The sequence below is a fragment of the Chelonoidis abingdonii genome, chromosome 7, assembly GCF_003597395.2.
Source record: "Chelonoidis abingdonii isolate Lonesome George chromosome 7, CheloAbing_2.0, whole genome shotgun sequence".
NCBI lineage: Eukaryota > Metazoa > Chordata > Testudines > Testudinidae > Chelonoidis > Chelonoidis abingdonii.
In genome coordinates, this window is record NC_133775.1 from 73,477,789 (window position 1) to 73,500,456 (window position 22,668).

General features: G+C 47.2%; 1 protein-coding gene across 1 annotated transcript; it reads right to left on the reverse strand.

Moving 5' to 3' along the window:
* Positions 1-12,076: 12,076 nt before the first annotated feature.
* LOC116837411 (protocadherin-10-like) lies at positions 12,077-21,924 on the reverse strand. The gene is made up of 5 exons (XM_032801766.2): positions 19,275-21,924; positions 15,758-15,816; positions 15,554-15,642; positions 13,388-15,078; positions 12,077-13,217 (listed from the first exon to the last, which is right to left on the reverse strand). Exons 1-4 carry the CDS (start codon positions 21,879-21,881, stop codon positions 14,819-14,821), a joined length of 3,015 nt encoding a protein of 1,004 aa, XP_032657657.1. The 5' UTR covers positions 21,882-21,924; the 3' UTR covers positions 12,077-13,217; positions 13,388-14,818.
* Positions 21,925-22,668: the final 744 nt, after the last annotated feature.

The following is a 22,668-nucleotide window of genomic DNA, read 5'->3' on the forward strand; positions in this document are numbered from 1 at the left end:
TCAAATCCTTAACCATATTTTGTTGTGCAAACCGGCGTCCGTCTGAGTTATTCATCGCTGCCCAGAGCCTCAGATCACCTCAGTCCCGGTGTTCTGAGGCTGCCCATATCTGGTTACATGTGTTAGTAACTCGAGCTTCTTATCAGTGACTCTGAATCTGTCAAACAAACGTTGGGCCCCAAGCCCAGTTGGATGGGTCTTCAAAGAGTCCCCACGCTGCCGAGGAGAACTTCCACTTCCCAGTGGAACCAGACAAAAGTCCTCGTGGCTAATAACGGGCACATGTTCTGTTCCCTGTTATCGTCCTTTGTGACACCGATCAGTAGCGTTAAGAGACGCAGCAACAGGTTTTTGGTGGTCATTGGTTCATTATGATTAATAGTTGTATTAGTTAAGTGATGACAAGTTCCTTGCCCCTAGGTGGCGCTTGTATACCATGGTGTGAGTGCAAGATAGCTCGCTAGATGCTTAAAGATCAGACAAGAAAAGCATGACCCAAAAAAATCTAGCTCTGTCTGTCTGTCTCGCTAACTAGTAGCCATGGTATTTATAAAGCATCGATTCCTATAGTGTCTAGGCCACAGAATGGTGATAATTCCCGAATATTTGTGTTTGTTTGTGGTACAGATTGGGAAGCCAGTGTGGTTTTATTGAGACCAGGCAGTTAGCATTTGTAGGCTGCATGGAAGAGGTAGATTTTTAGTGGGGATTTGACAGAATACAGGATGGGAACCTGATGCAATGGAGTAGGGATAGGAAGGTCATTGGGATGGGGAAGTAATTCCAGGCATAAGGGGGTCATGAAAGAAAGTGGGAGAAGAAAAAGAATGGTGACATGAGAGTGGAGAGGAGAGGATGTAGGTGAAATACAGGATGAGTAGAAACAAGAGTAGAAAAACAATCAGAGGCAGTTTTGGACAAGGCTCTGAGGGGTCAAACTAGACATCAACGGAGGCAAACGGTATGAGCACAATTTGAGTAGCTAGACAGAAAGGTTCCTTATCTTCAGTTAATACACACAACACTCCAGACACTGAAAGGTTCAAGATTACACATTTGTAGAATTTCATAGTCCCCAGGGTAATCAGCAGTGCACTTCATGGCAAAGGCTGGAATATTCAGTGAAGCTTTAGATATGGCCATTCAATTATCAACCAGATCTTTACCTTGAGACAGCTTTTGGAGAAGATAGCTGAATTTAATAAGTCATGAGCAACACTTTTTATAGACTTCTGTCAGGCCTTTGATTCAGTGAATCAAGAAAGCTTTTAGGCATCTTGAAAATCCACAAAGCCTCAGATAGGCACCTAAGCACACTGCATGGGGAGAGACGAGTGCTTAAGAATGAGACCCACAGATGTCAGCATTCTAGGCCTTATCTAGCCCTTGGGAGATGCCAAGGAAAGGAATTTTCCTGACTCATAAGCCCTGCCCATTGCGCGGAGTTAGATCTCTGAGGGTATGTCTACACTGCAATTAAACACCCACTGCTGGCCTATGCTAGCTGACTTGGGCTCCCTGTGGGGCTGTTTAATTGCAGTGTAGATATCTGGGCTCTGGATGGAGCCTGGGCTGTACGACCCTGTGAGGTGGGAGGGTCCCAGAGCTCAGGCCACAGCCCAAGCCCAAACATCTACATTGCAATTAAACAGCCCTGCAGCTCAATCCCTGCAAGCCTGAATGAGACGCAGGTGTCTAATTGCAATGTAGACATGCACCTCTCTGTAGCTTGGACTTAGGGTCTCTCTTTGCTTGTGATCCACAACCAGGAACCATCTCCTGGAATCAGATGTCTAAGCTGTTTCTTTTACCTAATGCCACACAGAACTGATGTTTCACTTTGGATAAATAATCCAATAATAAGGGGACAGGGCCTTTGGTCTCCCTCTGCCTAGATGAGTGCCTTGACCACCAGTCTATATAGCAAGGTAGGCAACCTATTGCATGTGTGCCAAAGGTGCCCTGCCAGCTGATTTCCAGTGGCACTCACACTGCCCAGGTCCTGGCCACCAGTCTGGGGGGGCTCTTCATTTTAAAAACCTTATTTACTTTACATATAACAATGATCTGGTTATATATTATAGAAAGAGATCTTCTAAAAGCATTAAGATGTATTACTGGCACGTGAAACCTTAAATTAGAGTGAATTAATGAAGACTCGGCACACCACTTCTGAAAGGTTGCTGATCCCTGCTATAGAGTCATTCTCACGCTCTGTGGCCCAATGACTATTTAAGTATTTATCCAAAGTGGAACCAGTCCAACAGGAGAGATTGAGGGAGCTCCACCTCATAATATCCCCTAACCCAGTGGTTTGGGCACTCTCCTGAGAGGTGAGAGAGCCCTGTTCAACCCCTTATTGCCCTTCAAGCAGAGGAGAGTGCTCTGAATACTGGTCTAAAACTTATAAGAGAGGTTGCAGCACCTGCTCCTGCAACCAGCTTTTGAATGGGCCCCTATCACGTAGGTGTGCTCAAAGAAGGCCTACCAGATTGGACACCACAGGTGAGATAGGTAGGGAATGCCCGTCTATACCTAGTTTGAGGCTCCCACTGGGTCTTGGACATCTGAATGTCAAGAGTGAACTGTTGTGCACATGTCCAGAGACAGAAACTTAGGTGTCTAAGGGACTTTTACAGCAAATATTTAGTCACCAACTGAGTTTAGGCACCCTACAGGGTTAGGGGGAAGCCCACCAGGGCAATTGTGGACCTGTTTGTGTGTGCAAGTTCTCTCTTCTGCTCTGTCTCTTGGAAGAGAGAGAACAGGGAAAAGTGTTCATAGGTAAGTAAACTAATATGTTTCCAAACAACAATAGTTGTATAGAAGGGAAAGAAGGGTATATCAGAAAGAGTGAACAACAGTTAAAACTATGACAGAGGCTGTGTGAGAAATGGATGGGAAGGCTGCATTAAGGAGGAATCTTTGCAACCTAGCAGCACAACTGCACTGCTTCCTTGTAACTTATCAACTCCATTCTGCAAGGTGAAGAGCGTTCTGACCCCAAGCCAGCAAAGCACTCCAACATGTGTTTTACTTCAATGGGTCTATTCACCTGCTTAAAATTAAACAGGTGTTTATGTGCTGTGCTGGATTGGGACTAGAACATCATTGATGATGACATCCAGCATCAAGCTCATAGCACCACAAAACAGCTCCCCCTGAACCAAATGGCAAACTTCCCATTGATTTCAGCAGGGTCAGGATTAGACCTCTGATAAGAGTTTGATAAAACTTTAGACCAAAACCAGCAGAATCAAAACCACTTTATTTTTGCTGGGTAACACATTAATACCATGAGCAAATCAAAGCTTTCAGCCTTTTAACTTTTTATTTCTAGATCACTTTCTGTCACCATGGGATGTTTAGCAGCCTGTCAGGTCACAGCAGGAACTAAACTAGTGCAGCTATATTTCTTGTGGTGCTCATAAAACACCTGGATTTCGGATAGATTAAAAAAAGAACTGAGTTAAATCCTGCTATAAATATCTTCCTTTATGTTTTTACCACTATGGAATTGTTGAACACCGGTGTTATTTAGATGAAGACTTGGATACAGAAATGTGGTGACTCATTGTAAGAGAACAGAGTAAATTCAGACAGCTCATCATTTCCTCCAGGTTCATATAGCAATTTAACCCCAATTCTTGTATTTCAGATGCAGCTACCTTTTCATACGTACTCTACATCCCAGCCTATCTGAAATCCTGCTAATACTCAAAGCTTCTCCTGCTTTTCTACCCTTATCTTTTCTTTGTATCAACATGATTTATTTTCTGCACAGGCAAAATGTATGATAAGACATTTCTGTAGCTATTTAATGATATTCCCTATTGTAAACATTATTAAAATAAGCAGATTTGATATGGAGATCTCACTGACCCTTCCAGGAGTCTTCCCTCTCTCCTTATTTCTTGTAATTTTTTTCACCTGTTATTGTAGATATCCCTAGAAATGAAGTAAAAAGAACTCATCACACATGCCTCCAGATCTGTTGAATGCATTTCTCATGGTCAACTGCACAAATACTTTATTTTTCAATCAGTTTAGCATGAACTTGTTTGCCCTATTTCTTGGCATTGGAGAAATACTTTGAATTCAGAAATCTGTAATAAAATTGCTCCTATTGTTTAAAACATGCAAAAAATACATCATTTATTTAACTGTAAGATTTGTACATCATTGAATTTCATGGTAGACAAGTCATTAGGCAAAGTGCAGGTTGCTCTAGGGTCATATTTAATTTATTTTCTAAGGCTTGATTTGAGCTCTTTGAACAAAAATGTCATAAGTTATTCAATACACAAAGGTGTCTACTTACTCTCACAATAATTAAGATGACTAATTCCTATTATCACTAACAAGAAAGATTCATTCCACTAAAATGAACACTGCAAACAGAATCTGTGACATTTCCACCATTTAGACTGAAAATGCATTATAGGCAAACTGGGAGTTATGCAGTTCACTCAGCTCAGACCTGTTTCTACATTTTATCTCTATGGGAAAGGTAGCATAAGATGTTTTTAGGTGAGTAAAAGAGAAAATAAAAGGAGCAGAGAGAGCAGTACATGACAATCCTACCTTGCAATTTTCCAGCCATTAAATCTGAGGCAAAGGTTAAAATATCAAAGACATATATAAATACATTTATTAACACAAAACTACAAGTGATAGAATAATATGAAGGAAAGAGAGGGGTAAATGTTAACTCAAAATGCTGAATTGTCCTAGTGAATGGCCTAAGAGACATGCTGAGCCACTGGTGCACTTTCAAGGGAAATCAATGTATAACTGGGCCCAGTCACTGCTAAATATGGGGATACTAATCTGATTTTAATCTTTGTGAAAAAACTGGAGTCATTGGAGAAACTACAGCCACCTCTGAATGGGTTTGATCCAAACCATCAGTCTGTGGGCTTGATCCAAAGACCTTTAAAGTGAATGGAAAGACTCCCATTGACCTCAGTGGGTTTCAGATTAGGTCTATGGCCACAACCTCTGATCTCACATTGATATTTTCAGGGCTGTACTCACAAAAAGAGGGCAACACAATTAAGCTGAATGTGTGCCTTATTGCAGAACTATGTATTTAAGTGGTTGTTACAATCTCTGTATAACCTTTTAGAGATAGAAAAGTGTGAACAAAGGTTCCTGGCAAAGAATATTAACATCTGGCCATCCAATATTGAGGTTTTGGGCTATCTAGGGAAAACAAAATCTCTTTTATATAATAGGGTTGATAGTTTTGTTATTGCTAAATTGTGTAATTTGGATCATGTATGACAATAAATATTACCCAATAGGGAAGGAAAATTTTGGGGTAGCAAATGAGAAAAAGGGTGTTGATAAAAGAGGATGTGTAATATTGTGTATAAAAGTCTCTGCCTCTCTCCTTGTGATTATAACCAGTTCACTGGCCTGCAACATCCCACTTGATCACTGGGGTGTAACACTCTGTACCTATGCAAATGAAACCTTGTCCTTGGCTCTAAGAACTTAGTTGTTTATCTGCCTAAGCAGTGGGTGTGTCTGCTTTTCTTGGGTCCATGAGGTAACCTGTGGGCCTGATTGAAACAATCCTGTAATATCTTTACATTACTCACATGAATAAAGTTAAGCACCTGCTTAAGTGTTTGCAGGATCAGAGCCATCTATCTCACATTCCAATTGTGTATCTAGCTCTTGACTTCATGTTGGCTATCCAATCCAGAAGGATTTCAAGTTATTAAGAAGAAATAAATAATGTTCGCGTCCAAAGTGCCTATTCAACTACAGCATAAGCATGAAAATTAACCCTATTTTGTTTTGAGCCCAGAAGCACTGTGTACCTAACTAATATGACCTGCAACTTTTGCTGCCTTTTGCCTTATTTGGCATGCTTCTCACTGAAGTGAAAGCATATTACAAAGGGTTGGCCAAACTTACTGACCCTCTGAGCCGCATACGTGAATCTTCAGAAGTTTGAGAGCCGCAAGACACGCACAGCCTTTACACATTCATTTTTATCACAATCTGTCTTTTGGGTCCCTGAATGCTGGGTTTTGCCTTTTGATCTCTGAATTAACTTCAAAATATGCAAAAACATATGTAAAAAGACAGCACTCTGTTGACTGTATTTCTGAGGCTGCTCATGTGCAGTGTATGTTTCAATAATACCTAAAGTAGTTAATGCTCATGAGACTTGCAGTAGCACTAGTTCAAGAAGGAACATAAAAATAACAAGGTTGTAGGTCTAAGACCTTCCATTTGTAATCATATGCAACCCATGTGGGAGATCTTCAAAGAAGAGAGACATATTGGACATATGAGTCTCACCAGGAGTGTTCTCTACAAAGATTGTAATATCCTGGTGTGGCTATAGTTTTAAGCAGAGATTTCTTCTGCCCCTCAAAAGGAAATGCTATTCCTTTTGTGATATGCCAATGCGGAAATTAGATCAGAACTGAGCCTTTATCATTGTAGTTTGATTTCCACCAACAAGACAAAAGTAGGTCACAGAAATTGGAAACTGTGAAATTGGGGTTCTATTATAGTGAAGTTTTCACAATTTATGCTGCCGGACCTTCAGAGAGTTGTATACCAGGCACAGAGAAACAATATTTATAAAGCGATGTAAATACTGAGAGTAAAAGCACTATGCAAAAGCATAATTAATTCAGGAGATAAACTAAGATGTCCCCTTTCTTTAATTATATATATATTTTTAATCATTGCTCCCTCTGGGGCTGGAACTCTGCAATTGAGACTGTAAGGAAAACATTAAGCTTTAACTGCTCAACCTGTATTGACTTAGCACCTTCCATGAAAAACTCTTGAATTCAAGGGGTGAGAAGAGGAGGAACTTTCATTAGTTCTTGGTTAGAGACATCCTCTTTGCCTTCTATAAAGGGGCCGCTTAACTTCCAGCAATAATGAAAAGACTTTTCATCCAGTTATTCACTTCATTCCCAAAGCACCTCCATTATGGGTGGCTCTTTTGGGTCCATGTTAGTTAGAATAGTCAGAATAGTGTTTGAACCACAGCCCTGATTTTTTCTTGTATTCAGTATATGGCAAGATAGAAGTTTCCAGCATTGTGTTATAACCTTGGCAAGCTACTAAAGGCTTCTGGCTGTGTCATTAGGGTGAGCATGGGATGGCCATGGGATTAAGACATGCGAAAAGAAGTCTGTACCATATATACTGAAATATGCTTAATTAAGGGATTTGCTTCTCACCCTAAGGATAGACAGAAATTAGCAGGATACACAAAAGTATAACAGGTCAAATTTAAATTAAGGTAATGTGAAAAAAATCCTGAAAGTGAAATATATTAGACAATTAAATGGTGTCCCAGGATAAGAAGCTTTCTATATTCCTTTATTTACAAGGAGTTGGATTGGCTGATCAATATCTTTTCCACCTCTAACTTTTGTGATTCAGGGCCTGAATTCTGAGTTCTTTATACTATGCCCTTCTGAAAGCAACAACTTTTTGACCTATCCAAATTGATACACAGCAATTATAGTCTGTGAATATTGCTGTCTTTTGCTTTGGTAACATAACAAAATACATAGTGTACGCTATTAATTTCAAAGGTAATAGAAGTCAAGGCAAAGATAATGATTTGTCTCTATTGAACACTTAGTGAGACTAAATTTCCTTTTTCTTAGATGGTGGCATGGGGAAAGGAAATTTAACAGGAATTCTGCAGTGGTCCCTGTAATGCTGATCTGCAGTGACTCAAGAGCACATGTACCAACCTCAGGGCAGACTCTTAAGAACCAGGCCACAAACCCCAAATTGGTTGTGAATTCTATATTTAGATTTCGCCAATCAATTACCAAGTAGAAACTCCTCAGGCACTATAACAGCCTTAATATAGAGTCACAGACAGTCTCCTTGGGTACTCAGATCTAGCTCACCATCCATGTGAGCATACTTTTGTGATAGGTGGTCTCTTCCGCCAAGAATCACAGCAATATTCAGGTTACTTCCAGTCCCAAAGGATCATTCACTTATCCCAGGTCAATTACACCTTAGACCTTACAACAAAGACAATTCTTGTAGCCAGTCCTATAATAAACTATGTAAGGATTTATTAAATAGGAAAAAACGTCCCATCAAACTGGTGGTTATTCTTTTATAAGATATACCAAACCAGCCACAAAATTAACTCCTGTTTCACCACACTGGCTAACAAGAAAACATAAAGGCAGTTTCCTCAGGCATTCCAGTTCTTACATCATCACCAAAAACACTGGATTCAGAGACAAGTGGTTCATTACAACCAGTCTCATCAGATAATAGGTTCTTCTGATCCCAAAGGACAGAAAAGAGGCAAAATTGTGGGATTTCCAGGTCCTTTTATATTGCTTGCCATTTGGAAGGAAACTCAATGTTTCAAACAAAAATCTCAGCATGCCTAGTGGAGAATCACAGGTGACCAGATAGTGTTTGCAGTCACATCAGCAAGTCACGTGTTCATTGTGAGTTAAGTGTCCTTTTGATGGGCCACTCAATTTGAATAGTCCCTCCACGATGTGCTGGCTAACTACTTTGTTAGTTACCCCAGGAGAAAACATTTGAAATCCAGGTATAGAGCCAATACTCATAACGTCAAATACAAAAATGATACATGCATACAGATAGCATAATCATAACCAGAAAATAATAACCTTTTAATAGATGTCTTACATGCCACATTTTGTACAAGATTTGTTGCAAATATATAATAGTGGTTGCAACTATGATCGGTATGGTCATGTTTTAATCAGATAACGTCATACCCCCAAAATGTATGAACAGTTAATGCAACTGCATTTAACACAGGCTCCTAAGAGGTACCTGGAGGTTCTCTGATTAATGTTATGAGCTCTGACCTGTTGGAGGTGGACATGGGAATGGGAAAGAATGCATGGGGAAGAGAGATACTGAGACTTAAATTTCTCTAGTCTGGAGAAGTATGGGTTAACAGGCAAACCTGCTCCCTGGGGAGAGTGCAGAACTCCTAGCACTGGGACAATTCAAAATCAATATGCCTTTGGCTAAAGTAACTCCACCCTGGACAAGGAGTGGTTCTGACACCTGGAAGGTATTTCCAAGGTACATTAAGACACAAGGGGTTGGGGAATATAAATTACATAGGATCATCAAGAGGGGAAGGAGATTGCAGGGAACAGATTGATTTGCATTTTAACAAGCAAGCAGGGGAAGAAACCATCATGAAATTTCTGTCACCTTCCTCCTGGCTTGAATGAACTTTACTTTAGGGGATAACCTCCAGAAGAATCCATTTCAAAGATTCACAGGACTGAAAAAGGGGAGGGACAGAAAACCACAAGTGATCTTTCACCTAGGATGACAATTGAACCTAGTACTCTGGACTTTGTGGGGAAGCTTAACCCAAGGCTTGGTCAGCCATCTTGCTGGGAGGTAGATTGGTAAAGAAACTATCTTGAACAAAGGTTGTAGCATGTTTTGTTAAGTTTAGACTCCTAGAAAGGGCTTTTCACTTTTATTTGCTTGTAACAAGTTCCAACTCTACTCTTTCTACTTGAACTCACTTAAAATCCTATCTTCTTTTTGTTAACAAACTTGATTTACTTTTAATCAAACCAAGCCAGGACTGTGTTTGATTTAAGGCGAACGTTAACTTCAGTTAATGTGGTAATGCTGGGTATTGTATCTTCAAAAAGGAACAGAAGAACCTTAATACCTCTCTGATGATCCAGCAGAGGGCTCCACTTTGCAGAGCCCACAGTTTTGGGAAAATTCAGGACTCAAGCATTGGGGTCATCTTGCCAGGTGTAACCACATTGGGGTTTCTGGGTTGTAGGCAGGCTGTAGGGAACAGAAAACTGAACCAGGGCTTAACACACAGACACTCAGTGCATGTTTTTACGCTGGCTAGAAACATTCAGTCAAGAGCACTACAGCAGCAGAGCATTTTGAAGCACTCGGGATTACAAGGCAGGCAGTGACAAAACTCCTCACTGGTTTGGATTGCACCCCCGAATTTGGCACATACCCGCTAAGTGTTAGGGAATTAAGTCAATGTAATGGAGTTATTGCTTCTTGATTGTATTACTTTCTGCAGCAATCGGGTTTCTGTAAACCATCTAATTTCATATGAGGTTGTAAGACTTTAGCTTCCTAAAGTTTCTTTGTTTTTCCTTAACATGCTTCACAGGCCAGGAAACCACCCCTTTATGACCATAAAATTATATGCCGAATTGTAAAATTGGAATATGAAGATTTCATTTCTAGAACCTGCTCTGAATCTGGCAAAAACTAATCATTAATAATAAAACATTTAAAACACTCTCTCTGAAGATCTCAAAGCCCTTTATAAATATGACTTGAAAGAAACCTCACAGCTCACTTATGAAATAAGCCAATATCATTAGCCTCGTTTTACAATAAAGAACAGACTGATTGTTTTTATTTTACCTAAGATCATGTGGCAGGAATGTGGATAGAAGTCAGGCCTCCCGAATTCGACGCCTGTTTTCCTTAACTGCAAGATCATGCTTCACCGAAGATTGCCTCCTGGCCACTGTTTAGTGGCCCCTATGAAATGACTTGGTGAGCTCTGTCCATTTCCGAACAGATAAATAACATCTACACCCCCAAAACTAGCTGTAGAATCGGCACTGGTTAGCCCACAGCTGGCAGACTCGTCAGAGAAAACACTGACTGACCCAATTCATTTCTACTAGGGGTTAGCTCTAAAACCTAATTATGACAATTTAACGTCAACGTTGTTAAAAAGTCATTGCTGATCAATCATGGGAGAAAGCGGGAAGATCAGGTGATGAAAATCTGCCCCGTTTAACTGTGGGCAACCTCTCATTTGGGGATTACAAGCAGGTGGAGTGTGGGTTGTATTTGGAGCTTGGGAGGAGGGTATCTGATGACTCTGGTTCCCCTTCCCTCCCCTCTCAGTCTTGCTTCTGTATTTGGGGAAGTTGCACTGACGCTGATCAAGCTCTGCAGCTAACCAGGGAACTCCAGTAGACAGAACGAAAGAAAGCGGTTGGAGAGGGGAGGATTTTTCCATGGCAAATCTGACACATCTGCATCTGCTTCCAGACACCAGGACAGGGAACATTTCGCTGCCCGGCGCGCGGGTCTCGCGGCTCCCTGACCCCGGGGGGGGGCGCCCTGGGCTGCTGGGTCGCGGCGGCGGCTCCGTGACCCGGGGGGGGGGGGCCTGGGCTGCCAGGCTGCGGCGGTGGCGCACTGACCTCAGGGGAGCTCTGACCTGCGGCGCCCTGACCCAGGGGACACCTTGGGCTGCCGGCGGCAGGCAGCTGCTGCTGCTGGCAGCTCAGCTCCTCCAGCAGCAGCGGCTGCAACCATTTAAAAAATTTTGGGGGGGTGCCACTTTTTGGCGCCCCCAAATCTTGGTGCCCTAGGCAACCACCTAGTTCGCCTAAATGGTTGCACTGGCCCTGCCAGACACCCACATCCTTGGTTTTGGCACATATCCAGGGATAGGTGCCTGTCTTCCTGCTAGTCGAGATGCCAGGTGTGGGTGCCCTGTCTCCCAGGAAAAGCTTAACTGAATAGTAGAGACAATGCAAAGGACACCAATAGGTCATTGTTTTTAGCTTGCAGCTTTCATGCAGAAGCATACTGAAGTGCTTTCTTGGGAGAGAGGTTAGCAGCGCTGTGTCTAGCACAGCTGAACGGGCTAGACCCGTTATTGTAGGATCGGCGCCCGGGCAGGTGAGCAACTGGGACTTTCTGCAACCTTTGGGGGCCCTAACCCTGAGAAGAGCAGGGGGACACCTTGATCCCCTGTGCCACTTAGAACAGCCGCATGGGTTGTTCTGCCAGCTCGGGATCTCGAAGATCTGCAGCTGCTCCAGCCACGCCTCCTTTCTCCCCAGGGCCAGAAGAGGGGTCGGGGAGAATGGCTAGTCCACCTACTTGTTCCCCCAACGCTGAGGAAATCCTCAGGGAGCTGGTGAAACAAGTTTGACGGCCCCAAGCGGGTGCCTGGGGTGGCAAGCCGCGGGGGGGCGGCCTGCCGATCGCCGTGAGGGTGGCAGTCAGGTTGCCTTCGGCAGCGTTTCTGCGGGAGGTCCGGGGGTCCCACGCTAATTCGGCGGCTGGTAGGCGAAGGAGCGGGACCGGCGGACCTCCCTCAGGCGCGCCTCCGAAAGCCGCCTGACTGCCTTGCTTGGGGCTGCAAAAGACACAGAGCTGCCCCTGTTACCACCGAAGTGGTTGAAGGGGCCAAGAGTTCAGCGAAGTATGTACAGGGATACTGCAGCCATCTCTGAACGGAAGCCGCGCAGGTGAAGAATGCAATAGTGCACACAGCAGAGATTTTAAAAGGAAAGCAAGGGCTCTTCCGTGGAAACGACAAGATGAAGTATTTTAATATTGCTAGCATCCAATATAGTAAATACGGCAAATTACAGAGCTTTAAAAGATCTCCAGCAAGCTTTGGCCAAGTCCCCACTCGGAGACGACGATAATATTCTGCCCAATGAAAGGTGAAAAATAAAACGGGGAGGAACTGTTGCCAGCGTGGCTGCTGTTTGTTGCCCATCAGAAAAGCCATAGAGCTGTCTGAGCTATTAAAATACGTTATTAGTATAAAGCAAACACTGTGAAACAAAGGCTACTTGCTGAAAGGGAATTTCTCATGCACTGCTTGTATTGTTCGAAATGAGCTGCAATTCAAAAGCCTAGCAATCTTCCTTCTGTGTCTCTGGCACACTTCTCCACACGGTTTCCATGCCCACAGACCAACATAGCTCTCCAGGAAAATTGTTCCTCTGTGTTATTTTTAATAGGTTTGTCAGTTCAAATCTGTCAACAAAGAGGAGATTCAGATTCAGAGATCTTTGGGATCTTGGGGGCTAGTCCCAAGCAAGATAAAACTAGAATCGCCTGATCTGAGCTGTGTCCCCACTCCCACCTGCGTGGCAAATTTGAACGAGCTTGGACTTTCTCGATGGTGGTGGACAATCATCTTCGGTTGAGTTTCTCAGAGGAAATATACTCTTCGGGCTCTAGGCTGAGTATAACTAACAGAGGAGTTTGTAGGAGGTGGGCAGAGCTGTTTTTGATTTGGGATTCTGCCTGATTGTGTGTTTAATGCCTTAAAAAGCAACGTGGAGTGGAGTGAAAACTTCTCTTTGATCTGCCAGGGCAGCTAGAGCGGTGATGTGCTTGTGTGCAGGAGATCATCACCCCTTCTAAAGATGGGTCCCACTCTACCGCCAGGGCTGGTGCTTCCATTTAGGTGGCCTAGGCAATCGCCTAGGGCCCCAAGATTATTGGTGGGCAGCATTTTGCCAGAGGGGGCGGCAGGGGGAGCTGCCGCAGTCGTGCCTGCGAAATTGCCGTGGGCCTAGGGCGCTAAAACCCCTAGCTCCGGTCCTACCTACCGCTCACCAGTCAAAAAGGGGAGTTTATTTTTTACACGTCTCATAGGGGAAAAAACAAAAGTGGGCTCTGGGGAAGGAAATCTCGCTGAGATCCACCCTACAGTCATCACCAAGGGGGCTGTTATTGGTGAATAAGACAGCAGAACCTTCCCCTAAATGTAGAGGATTCCAGGGGCTTGCAGGAGGCAAACGCTATTCAGGTAGAAGACTGAGCCCCTGTACCATATGTGACCCCCATGCGGAGTCCCAGGCTAAATGGTAATTTGGCTTCATTAAGACTCTGGTACCATAACCAGGGTCTCTGCCTTCAGTGCTCCTGAGATTCCTGAGGAAGGCTACGTAGAAAAGATGATATAGCCCCACTCTGTGCGTCCCCTGGCTGCCCAGTCTCCATCCCATCCCCCTTCCACATCACAGACCACAAAGAGGAGGAGGTGTGGGTCCCTTGCCTGGGAACGCGAGACTTGCCCATAAACTCTCTCTTTAAGAACTCTTAGATCCTGGAAACTTTTAGTTATAATATTAATAATAAAAACCTGTCTTCCCAGATGAGATCTGCGTTCAGATGAGAGGATCAAAAATTACAACACCGGGCAGTTGTTTGTTATGTTTTTTATCTGTCAGTGAGGCCAGAAACAATGGGCTGGGTTTAGCATGATGTGCGCTGCCTCCATGTCTCTCCTGTAACTGATCTGTGCTCCAGGTCTAAGAAATTGTTACAGTATTCCATAACTCCTTAATTTATGGAGCGTTCTTCCTACCCAGGTACTATCTAGGTTTGCTTTAAACCGAGTAGCTCTCTCAGCCGTCTTGATTTTAACATGGCATTTTGCAGCCCTTCTAGTGCGTTCAACGGTCAGAAACAAACACGTGTACTTGATACCTTCACACAGCCTCACAAGGAAAGAAGTTACAATAGTTACAACATGGAACTTGCTAAAAGGCTTCTTGAAATGAAGACCGAGGGCTGCTTGGATTTTCGGCCCCCAGAATAAGTCTGCATGGGGATGTGTTTAACACAAGGCAAATTCTTCGTGTAATCCTCACACCCACTACTAAAAGGTCATGTCCCCACCAATACACAGACCAGCTACCGCCCCTGCAGAATGACATGAGAAGAATCTTAATGTCATTCGTCCAGTCTCCCATTTCATTCCTTCTCTCGGTTCAAGTGCTGCAAATCCATCTCCTCTTCTGTCCAGCTGCAGACCGGAGACTGGACTTGGTTAATTACAATAATGGATACCTGGGCTGCAGGCAATGTCTTCGCATCACACTGTTCAGCAGATTAGCAAGGAGGGCACTTGGACCCCACTGCTTCCTGCACTGTATGAAAGCTGCAGGCTGGAAAGGCAACTGATCCCATCTCAGCTTCTCCAGGAACATGAACAGAGCTGCCCCGGCCCGGCGCTCTGGTCTGGCAGCCATTATTTTAGGTCATTGTTGATAATCATACTGTCGCCTATGTCGCAATAGGTGGCCATTTTCTTCCTCTTTCCAAAAGTGGAGAAGCTGTTCTTGTCCTCCGGATCCAGGCAGCGGGGCCCCTCCTTGTTTGCCACCATGGTTGGGGTCCCTGGTATATAAACGTTGTGCTGGTAATCCAGAGGCGGAATGTGCGGAGGGTACAGGGGGCCGTATCTGGGGGTCCAAATGCTGTTGGAGGCCCCGGATGCTTTCTGGAATTCTGGAGAAAGAAAACGTTAGCTAGAGCCGGGAAAAGCTGCTGGGGACCAGAGTCCAGCCGCGCCTTAATCTGCCTTTAACGTGCCTGAGGTAGAAAGAAATGAATCCGTTCAAGGGGCTGGGCTGCAGGCCGGTGGCGCTGGACTACCGCTCTACATCACTAGCTCTGGTGCCTATAGCTGTTGTGACTGGTACATAGGAAGATTCCTCTCACTACCAAGATGCGTTTCCAACATCCCAGTGCTCCCTTCACCGCTGCCCCCACCCATTCCTGGGGATGCACTAGCCTCGGGCGAGGCTAGGGTTTGGAGCACCCCGGGCTCCGATGCGGGATAAAGCACATACAGCGCTGGTGGGGAATGAAATCAGACAGGGCCTTAGATTGGCAGCCTGGTTCGGTTTCCCCGGCCAGTTTGGGCGCTGCCCGGTTAGACTTTAGGAGTGTGATGTTCTGCACTGCACTACCCAACACTAACCAGAGACTGGAGTGACCAGGGTACGTAGCCTGTCGTGCTCTTTCTGGACTCCTCTGCGGACTCCCCCTACGTCCTCCAGACTCTGTGAACTAAAGAGAACCATCAAGACAACAAAGACGCCATGAAGACTCCACTCATATTCGGGTCAGCAATAACCATCCCTCCCCCTTTACCCTATGCCCTCTAAGTATTCGGTTCTGGTACCTTTTCAGGGCTGATCGCGGGGTTTTTGTAGGCAGCCAGTCCGTATTGGGCTGTTTGATCTGTAAAACACAGGAAATATAGTACATTAGACACATGGAATTTCCATCTTTCTGGCGCGTGGGTTTGCCATACCGATCACCTCCCCCCAAAGAAGCGTTGAGTGCTTAATGCTCACAGCAAAGGGAATTGAATGAATTCGGTTAGATCCTTTTGGATATGTGCCTAGGTTGGGTTGGTCTGCGCTAGATGAACTCTGCCTGCTTTTCGGGCAAATCGAGAAACCACTGAAGGCCCAGGTTCCATGTGGTTAGGGGGTGAATTAGCTACACTGCGAATAGGTGGGAAATGATCGCTAGAGCAAGAGAAGTGAGATGCCTTCTAGGTATATCTCCTAGGGTTATGTGAAACTGATCACTCGACAGAATCTCCAGCTCTGATAAAAAAAGTCACCCCCAAGAACCCATACACCTGACGATACCCGAGGAGTGAAAAGTGCAAGGCAGAGACAGAAGGCAAATGGCAGGACAATGCTGCCCTATTCTCCTTGTTCCGGGGGAGGTAGATTTACCTTTCCCCCTGAAAGCTAAAGCTGTCACTTCGCATGCAGTTATTGGTCTGCTCTCGGATCTCATTCAGATTACAGTATTTAATTACTGTCCCTGCCAAAGCGCGGGAACAAAGCTGCTGCTCGCTTGTAGGATTTCTGTGTTTAGAACAACTAACAAAGGGAACTGTCTTATCTTTTATGTTTCACCAGTGAAGCAACAAGCCGTCTGCTTCCAGAAATCCATTGAAAACCCTCTCGGGCCCGCACTCTAACCCACTTCAGTTGCTCTCTGTAAATATGTTGCTGGTCTAAATAATCTGCCTGTTCTTCTAATCCATCTCCTTCAAAGAATAGGAGGTGATGGAACATCAGATAGAAACATGAACGGAGAAGCAAATAGGGCTTTCAAAGGGGCTCATTTGTATTCTGTTTTCTCGGTCAGACTCCAACTTGGGTTTAGCCAGAGTGATTTTTTAATCTCAATGTCAGACTCGCTGGATTGTGAAATGGAAGCTGTATTCGATTTGGCTTGCATTAAAAATCCCCAATTATTTCACTATTGTTGCACAGTTTTATTTAATATGCCTGCCTCGTTGTCATTTAGGTCAGACGTTGGAAGGCTCCAGTTCCTGCCTTGTCAATGATTTCTCAGGCCAGGGCCAGCGCAAACTGGGTGCAGTTGATCCTGGTTATTGGCCAGGTGTGAGCTCAAAAGAGAGTCCGAATCATTTCTGAGGATTTAGGGGTAAAAACTTAAATGTCTTAGAGGTGGCTGTAACTGAAAAGACAGATTAGTGAGCATTCAAATTCCAGGCTTCCCTTCCTTGGGAGGCAGCATGAGGGGTGGGAAATGTATTAGGGATGAGATCCGGTGAGCTCAGGACATATCTCACTCCCCCTTCCGCCCTCGTTCCAGAAAACAGCCAAGAGAAAGAAGCCAGTGGAGTTACAGCGGCGGGAGTGAGGTAGGAATCAGGCCAATGACTGTATTCTGAAAGCAATGCGCCTCTGAAGCCAGCTAGCCCGTGGCAGTAACCAAAGTAACTGTTCAGACATAACTGAGTGAGCCCTCTAGTGTTCTGCTGGCATTTGGTAACACAGATTTGATAGGAACTTGCTTTGCCCCTTTAGAGGGCCATGCATCAGCTCTCAAAGCGCCCCTCAGACATCCAAGAATTAAGCCTCACTGCACCTCTGTGAGGTAATACTATCTCCATTTTACAGAAGGGAAGCTGAGGCACAGAGACACAGGAAGTCTCTGACAGAGCCGAAAGCGAAGTCTTCCAGACTTGTCTCCCCGACACACACCAGATCACGCCTCCTTTCTTCTCTCTCTTCCCCGCTACCTCAGTTTTCACACCTTAATTCCCAACCCCCGTCTGTAAATCTGGATCATTCTTTCATTACAGATTATTTTCTCTTAATATTTGTAAACCTTTTTTTTTTATTATTTAGTTTCGATTGAGGTGCCTTAGTCTGGTATCTCCCTACACCAGCCTGAGGCTGAGAGGTGTGGAAATCAGCTGTGTGCGGAATGTCACTAGAGGGAGTTTGTAACTGACTGGAGGAAAATCGCATTAACATATTAGACAACTGTGTCCAATGATCCAAGGGAAAATGTAAAAAGAAAACTTGTCTACAGAATGTCTTGTGCTTATTTTAAAAAAGGATATTTTGTTAAAAGTAAAATGTTTGTAAGTGGATTAGGCTTCTCATCCCCATCCATCCCCGGTAATCGCGTTATTGAAAGAGTATTTCATCTAAAAAATTAGACGTTATTCATTTAAATACCTAACAAATGTTGACATAAAAATCTCTTTAAATCTTTTTTTCTCTCCGAGCGCAGAGTCTAGGCGTTTGCACCATCTAGTGATCAGTTCACCGAAATGTCAGGCATTTGTCTTCTGCAAAGTGCTCTTCCTCTTCAATGACAATATTTCAGCATTAATTTTAATAGATGCCAGGAGAAAAGTGGTGTCCTTTGGAAATGAGGAAATGGCGAAGTATCTCAGTTAAAAAGGCAAGGAGATGCCTCTGAAAGAACCAAACAAGACACCAGGTCTCAACTCTGAGGACTGAAGAGGCAATACTGCAGCATGACCCCACTTCGCTCCCTTCATTAGTTTGGGAAGGATTTTCGTCACCGCATGAAACCTCCCCTGCCCTCCAACAAAGCCACTTAGGGCAATTTATAAATAATAAATAATAATAATAATAATAAAACCCGAAAAGGATCGTCACTAGTAGGAAGGCACTGGGTGCGATACTGATGCAGCATTGGGCAACGACTGCATCTGAATCTGCTCGAGCCGGGTGTATCTGCCTGAATTTCTTATTGAGACAAAGGAGCTGAAAATCCCCATGGGCCACTAGGGCGCCTGAGTAACTCCTGCCGCCTGTAATATGTGCTATGGGGAAATGCAGAACAGAGAGTGAAATTTCAAGAGGCTTCAACTACCGCTTGCTTTGGTGCCCGGATGTCATGTCTGGCTCTTTTGAAGGAAGGCTACAGGGTTGTGCAGCCGCGATCGGAGGCTAAGCAAGAGCCCTCAAAGGGGACAGTCATCTCCTGAGACAGCCCTTGGCTTTCCTGAGCACGCTCCTTATTTCAGTCTTAATAGGAGCAGTGCTGCCGCTTCTGAGCGCTTTCTGCTACTTTCACTAATTTAAAATGAGCCTGACTTCCCCAAATCATTAACTGAAACGGGTAAGGAGCGTGCTGGAGAATTCCCTGCTGTCTGACGGGTACTAATTCTGACACAGCCACTTGATCAAAGGGTCTGGTAATTATCTTTAAAAAGTTGTGCCTGAATGAAAGGATTTCTCCCAGCTCAGATTCTTTTCCAAGGGGGCGGGGGCTGGAGAGAAGAAGAGGGGGAAGCCGGGCTAACCCTTGAAGGGGTATTTCATGGCACTCTCCCCCGGTGCGTCTCCCTGAGCCCCACTAGCTGTACTGCAGCACAGGGTTACCTGGCTGGCGGCTCTGACGGTGTTATTGACCGCTTGGGGCTTCCTTCCCGGCCCTGGTAAGTTCTCGGCGGCTTTCTCGTTGTTCCTCGGGGGACTTGGGCTGTAGGGCTTTAGGAACATGAAGTCGCTCTTGGCGGACTCTGGAGTCAGGCAGACTTTGTAGCAGTAGCCGGGAGGGCCGCTGCCCGCCCCTTCCAGGCAGTTGGTGGGCACTTTGTTGCCCGAGGAGAGTTGGGGCTTGATGTTGGAATTTTTGAAGTCGTCGGCTGTGGCCCCGGCCTTCACGCAGCAGCAGGCGGGGAGGGAGCAACCGTAGCCATGCAGGGAGTGCCGGTCCTTGTGGCACTTGATGGCCATGAGGATGATGATGGCCACCAGAAAGGTGAAAGACACGGATCCCAGGGAGACGATGAGGTAGAGGGTGAGCGTGGAGGAGGAGAGCTCGGGGTTCAGGGAGAGCTCGTTGAAATCGGACAGCGTCTCGGGCACGCTCTCCACCACAGACAGCAGTAGGGACACTGAGGCGGAGAGCGGCGGCTGCCCGTTGTCCCGCACCTGGATGACCAAGCGCTGCCTGGTGGCATCTTTGTCCAGGAAGGCTCGGATGGTGCGAAGCTCGCCAGTGTACAGGGCCACGCTGAAGAGGCTGGGGTCAGTAGCCTGCAGGATCTGGTAGGAGAGCCGGGAATTCTGCCCGGAGTCCGCGTCTAGGGCAGACACCTTCCCCACCAGGTAGCCGGGGTCGGCCGAGCGGGGCACCACATCTGTGGCAAGCGAGCCATTGCGGGGCACGGGCGAGACGATGACCGGTGCGTTGTCATTCTGGTCCAGGACGAAGACGTTGACGGTGACATTGCTGCTGAGCGGGGGGAAGCCCGCGTCCTGGGCCTGCACCTGCACCTGGAAGTTGCGGATCTGCTCGTAGTCCAGCGAGCGCAGCGCGTACATGTGCCCGCTGTCCGAGTTGATGGAGACGTAGGTGGCCACGGGCATGCCCTGGATGTGCCCCTCGGCAATAGAGTAGGACAGGTAGGCGTTCTGCCGGCAGTCGGGGTCCAGGGCGCTGACGGAGCAGATGGAGGCGCCCGGGGCGTTGTTCTCCAGCACATAGACGCTGTAGGAGGGCTGCAGGAAGCGGGGTGCGTTGTCGTTGATGTCGGACACCTGGACGGTCAGGGTCTTCCTGGTGAGCAGCGCGGGCGAGCCCATGTCCCGCGCCGTGATGCTGACGTTGTACTCGGGCACGGCCTCGCGGTCCAGCGCCGCGGTAGTGACCAGCGTGTAGTAGTTGTGGAAGGCGGCCTGGAGCTGGAAGGGCACGTTGTGGGGGATCTCGCAGCTCACCTGCCCGTTGTCTCCGGAGTCCCGGTCCAGCACGCTGATCACGGCGATCACGGTGCCCGGCGGCGCATCCTCCAGCACGGGCGTGGAGACCGAGGTGAGGCTCACCTCCGGCGCGTTGTCGTTGACGTCGAGCAGGTGCACCAGCACCCGGCAGTGCACGGCCACCGCCGAGGGGCCGCGGTCCTTGGCCTGCACGTAGAGCTCGTGCAGGCGCGCGCGCTCGTAGTCCAGCGGGCCTGCCAGGCGCACCTGCCCGCTGCGCGGCTCCACGCTGAAGAGCTGGCGCACCCGGGGCGGCGCGTGGCCGCTGAAGGAGAACTCGATCTCGCCGTTCGTGCCCTCGTCCAGGTCCGTGGCGTTGAGCTTGATGACCAGCGTGCCTGGGGGCGCGTCCTCGGGCAGGCTTACCCCGTAGGAGGGCTGGTCGAAGGCCGGCACGTTGTCGTTGGCGTCCAGCACGGTGACTAGGATTCCGGCCGTGCCCGAGCGCTCCGGGAGGCCGCCGTCCAGGGCCGTGAGCAGCATGCGGTGGCTGCGCTGCTGCTCGCGGTCCAGGGCTCGCTCCAGCACCAGCTCCGCGAACTTGCTGCCGTCGCTGCGGGTCTGCACCTCGAGGGAGAAGAAGCCGTTGGGGCTGAGCTGGTAGGTGCGCAGGGAGTTGGTGCCCACGTCCGGGTCTTGCGCGCTCTCCAGCGGGAAGCGGGCCCCCGGCAGCGCCGACTCGGTCACCTCCAGCACATACTCCGGCCAGGGGAAGCTGGGCGCGTTGTCGTTGATGTCCAGCACCTCCACCTCCACGCGGTACAGCGCCAGTGGGCTCTCGATCACCAGCTGCAGGTGCAGGAGGCAGGCCCCGCCGGCCTCGCACACCTCCTCGCGATCGATCTTCTCGTTGACGAAGAGGATCCCGTTCTCCAAGTTCACCTCCAGGTGCTGCTTGGTGCCTGCCCGGGACACTATGCGGAACCGCCGCGTCGACAGCTTGGACACGTCCAGACCGAGGTCCTCGGCGATGTTAGCCACAAAGGCGCCGTGCTCCAGCTCCTCGGGGACAGAGTAGCGCAGCTGGCCGGCTGCCGGCTCCAGGCAAGAAGTCACTAGGAGCAACAGCATCTGCCAGCTCCAAGTCCAGCCGCTGCCCCAGACTCCAGTCCCCATGGCGCAGGGGCCCCTGCTCCGGCAGCGCCTCCAGGGATAAGGCTCACCCGAGACCACCCGTGCCACCCAGCAGGAGCTTGCGCTGTCTTCCCTGGCACAAGGCATCGGAGGCGAAGGGTGCTGTGGTTAGCCCGGGCCTGAGAGCGCCGCCGCTGCTGCTGTGACGCTCCCCGACTTGTGTTTGTCCAACACTTGGACTTCCAACTACTTTCGGGCTCACAGACGGAACAGCGGAGGGAGGACCCGCCTCGCATTTCAGCACCGCATTGGTGGACAGAGGAGTCGAAAGCCGGAGCTGTAATTGCTGCCGAACTGGTTAACCCTTTGCTGACTAGGGCGAGGGGCGGGAGAGAGCGCGATGTGTTAATTCTAATGCCCGGGAGATTGCAATAATTTCCATAGAGGAAAAGGTCAGGTATCTTCCCAGCGTGGCACAGAACTGCCTGACGGAGACGGATTCCGCCCCAGCGACTTTATTGCAAAGAAAAAAACCTGTTTGAACGGAAAGAACACAACTCCCATTAAATCTGATCATACCGCCCACTAGGACCCACCCCCGCAGGGACCCATTGACTGGCCTTCGCTCTCCGCCCAGAGAGAGGAAGTTTATGTTACTGGTTACTGGGCGACTGCATCTCTAGCCCCGAGCAGATGAATATGGGGCCAGTAATATTTTCCCACAGATGTTTGCTTCATCCATGCGGTAGATTAAAGACCCCGAAACACACCGAAAGCCAAATCCTCCGTATGAATATCCTGACATCAGCCTCCATGTATGGATTTAACCTTTAACAGATGGTTAAGCTCCCACAGAATTGATTACATTTTACTGCACACCGTTTTCCTTGTAATGCTGACTTTTTTAATTACCAGAGAAGGGGATTACATCCCA

Coding starts and splice junctions, on each gene's coding strand:
- LOC116837411 (XM_032801766.2), bottom strand. CDS start 21,881: ATGCCTTGTGCCAGGGAAGACAGCGCAAGCTCCTGCTGGGTGGCACGG. Junction 15,643..15,757: donor CCGCGATCAGCCCTGAAAAG/GTACCAGAACCG, acceptor GGTTCTCTTTAG/TTCACAGAGTCTGGAGGACG. Junction 15,079..15,553: donor CCTGGTCACTCCAGTCTCTG/GTTAGTGTTGGG, acceptor TTCTTTCTCCAG/AATTCCAGAAAGCATCCGGG.